Source organism: Erigeron canadensis, chromosome 5, assembly GCF_010389155.1.
Source record: "Erigeron canadensis isolate Cc75 chromosome 5, C_canadensis_v1, whole genome shotgun sequence".
Lineage (NCBI taxonomy): Eukaryota > Viridiplantae > Streptophyta > Magnoliopsida > Asterales > Asteraceae > Erigeron > Erigeron canadensis.
Genome location: NC_057765.1, coordinates 8,688,940 through 8,691,822, shown reverse-complemented (window position 1 = coordinate 8,691,822; position 2,883 = coordinate 8,688,940). Strand labels below are relative to the sequence as shown.

Sequence of the window (2,883 nt, the reverse complement as noted above, 5' to 3'; positions counted from 1 at the left end):
AGTAAAAATAAAACAACCCTAGCCTCTTATTGGCGTTGACCCGATCTGGACCTGACTGCGGCGCAGTCCCCGCACTGTGTCGCAGTTTATTTAAAAACTTTTTTTTTTGAATTTTGGAATTTTCTGAAACACACACACGGACTGCGTCGCATTAAACGGACTGCGGCGCAGGCGTCTTATTTTTCGAGGATTTTCTGCTTCGCAGTGTTATAAAACTGCGTCCATTTTTTTGGTAATAGTGATACTGTGTAGCAGGTTGGGTGACTGCGTCGCAGTTGGCCTTCCCTCACACTTACCTCTTCGCGTGAACACGAACAACTTACCGGTTTGCGTGGAAAGACTCTAGACCTGCAATACTCGACAAAACACCTTAAAAACATAAATAAAAAATGATAAAATTAAACAAAAACATAAAAACACAAAACACGGGTTGCCTCCCGCGAAGCGCTTAATTTATTCACGAGTCTTTAGCTAGACTCGAAGTCCTTTCTCATTGCTTCATCTCGAAAAATGGAAGCTCGTCAACGACGACTCCCACATTCTCCTCCTCTTGATTATAAAGCTTCAACCTGTGACCATTAACAATAAAAGTAGTCCCATCGAATTTAAACAATTCAACATAACCAAACGGATAAACATGTTTGATCACAAAAGGACCGGTCTACCTAGATGTCAACTTGGGTTGCTTAAACATGTACTTGGACAGGAACAACAAAACTTTATCTCCGGCTTTAAATTCCTTCTTCCTAAGCCTACGATCATGCCATACTTTAGTTCGTTCCTTGTAAAGTAAAGAGTTATCACAAGCATACAACCTAAGTTCATCTAATTCATTCAATTGCATAGATCTTAACTCACCAGCTTCAATTAGGTCCATATTACAATTCTTGAGCGCCCAATAGGCTTTATGCTCGATTTCTATAGGTAGATGACAAGTCTTGCCATAAAGCAACTGGAATGGGGTAGTCCCAATCGGTGTCTTATAAGCGGTCCTAAATGCCCATAGAGCATCATCAAGCTTGGTGGACCAAGACTTCAGGTTATCTCCTATGGTTTTCTCAAGAATTCTTTTCAATGCCTGATTAGTATTCTCAACTTGGCCACTCGTTTGCGGGTGATAAGAGGTTGAAAAACGGTGACTGACACTGTACCTCTTTAGCACCTTAGCGAGTTGGTGATTCGCGAAATGGCTTCCGCGGTCACTTATTAAGGCCTTGGGCACTTCAAACCTACAGAAAAGTTGTTTCAGAAAGTGAATGACAACACGTGCATCAATCGTTGGCAAGGCTTTAGCCTCGGCCCACCTTGAAACATAGTCAACAGCAACAAGGATATACAAATTCCTATTCGATGGAAGAAAAGGTCCCATAAAGTCTATGCCCCAAACATCAAAAAATTCACATACCTGAATAACGTTTTGAGGCATTTCATCACGTTTGGAAATGTTACCTTGTCTTTGACACACATCACAAACCTCTACCAAAGTTTGCGCTTCCTTGAAGATCGTTGGCCAATAAAATCCAGCATCATACACTTTATTCCCGGTGACAGACGGTCCATAATGTCCACCGGTTGGCCCATGGTGACAATCATCAAGAATCTGTCGGGCCTCGCCTCCCGACACACACCTCCTTATCATGCCATCTGCACAAGTTCTAAACAAAAAAGGATTGTCCCAAAAATAATGGTTAATTTCAGAAAAGAATTTCTTCTACTCTTGAGATGACATCTCCTCGGGAATCACACTTGCACTAAGATAGTTAGCAATATCGGCAAACCAAGGTGCTTCCTCGACTCCAATCTACAATAAAAACTCTTCAGGAAAATTATCATTAATCTCATGCTCTTGTAACTCCTCTCGGTGAGGGTTTTCGAGCCTACTTAGATGGTCAGCTGCCACATTTTCAGCCCCCTTTTTGTCCTTTATTTCGATGTCGAATTCTTGCAAAACCAAGACCCAACGGATTAGATGGGGCTTGGCATCTTGTTTAAAAAACAAGTACCTTAGGGCAGAATGATCCGTGTAAACAATGGTCTTGTTAAGGACCAAGTAGGGACAAAATTTGTCAAAAGCATACACAACAACCAACAATTCTTTTTCAGTTACAGTATAATTTTGCTGGGCTGGGTTCAATGTCTTATTAGCATAGGAAATAGGGCGGAAATGTTTATCCTCCCTTTGGCCTAAAACGGCCCCTAAAGCAAAGTCGCTAGCGTCACACATCAACTCAAAGGGCAATGACCAATTAGGTGGCGTCATAATAGGAGCATTGGTCAAATTTTCTTTAAGTAAGTTGAATGCGTCAAGACATTCTTTATTAAACACAAATAGGACATCCTTCTCTAACAACTTAGTCATAGGCCGGGTAATTTTGGAAAAATCTTTAATGAATCTTCGGTAAAAACCGGCGTGACCTAAAAAGCTTCTAACTGATTTAACATTTGTGGGTGGAGGCAATTTACTTATCACATCAATTTTAGCTTGATCAACCTTTAAACCCGCCTTAGAAACTTTATGTCCCAAAACAATACCTTCCTTAACCATGAAGTGACACCTTTCCCAATTCAAAACCAAGTGTGCCCGTCCACACCTTTCCGACATCCTATTAAGACTCTCTAAACAATTTTCAAATGAACTACCAAATACCGGGAAATCATCCATGAAAACTTCCATGGATGTTTCAATTATGTCTTGAAAAATGGCAATCATACACCGCTGGAAAGTACCGGGTGCATTACAAAGACCGAATGGCATCCTCCTATAGGCATTAGTGCCATATGGACAAGTAAAAGTGGTCTTCTCTTGGTCTTTGGGGTCAATGGGTATTTGGAAGTACCCGGAGAACCGATCTAAAAAGCAAAAATACTCGTTTCCGGCTAACC

The 2,883-nt window shown here is 41.1% G+C and overlaps 1 protein-coding gene across 1 annotated transcript; it reads right to left on the bottom strand.

The window, feature by feature from the left end:
* Window positions 1-490: 490 nt before the first annotated feature.
* LOC122601135 lies at window positions 491-2,674 on the bottom strand. The gene is made up of 6 exons (XM_043773902.1): window positions 2,108-2,674; window positions 1,747-1,801; window positions 1,450-1,644; window positions 1,152-1,374; window positions 666-992; window positions 491-569 (listed from the first exon to the last, which is right to left on the bottom strand). The coding sequence occupies exons 1-6, from the start codon at window positions 2,672-2,674 to the stop codon at window positions 491-493; spliced, it is 1,446 nt and encodes a 481-aa protein (XP_043629837.1).
* Between the last annotated feature and the right edge of the window lie 209 nt (window positions 2,675-2,883).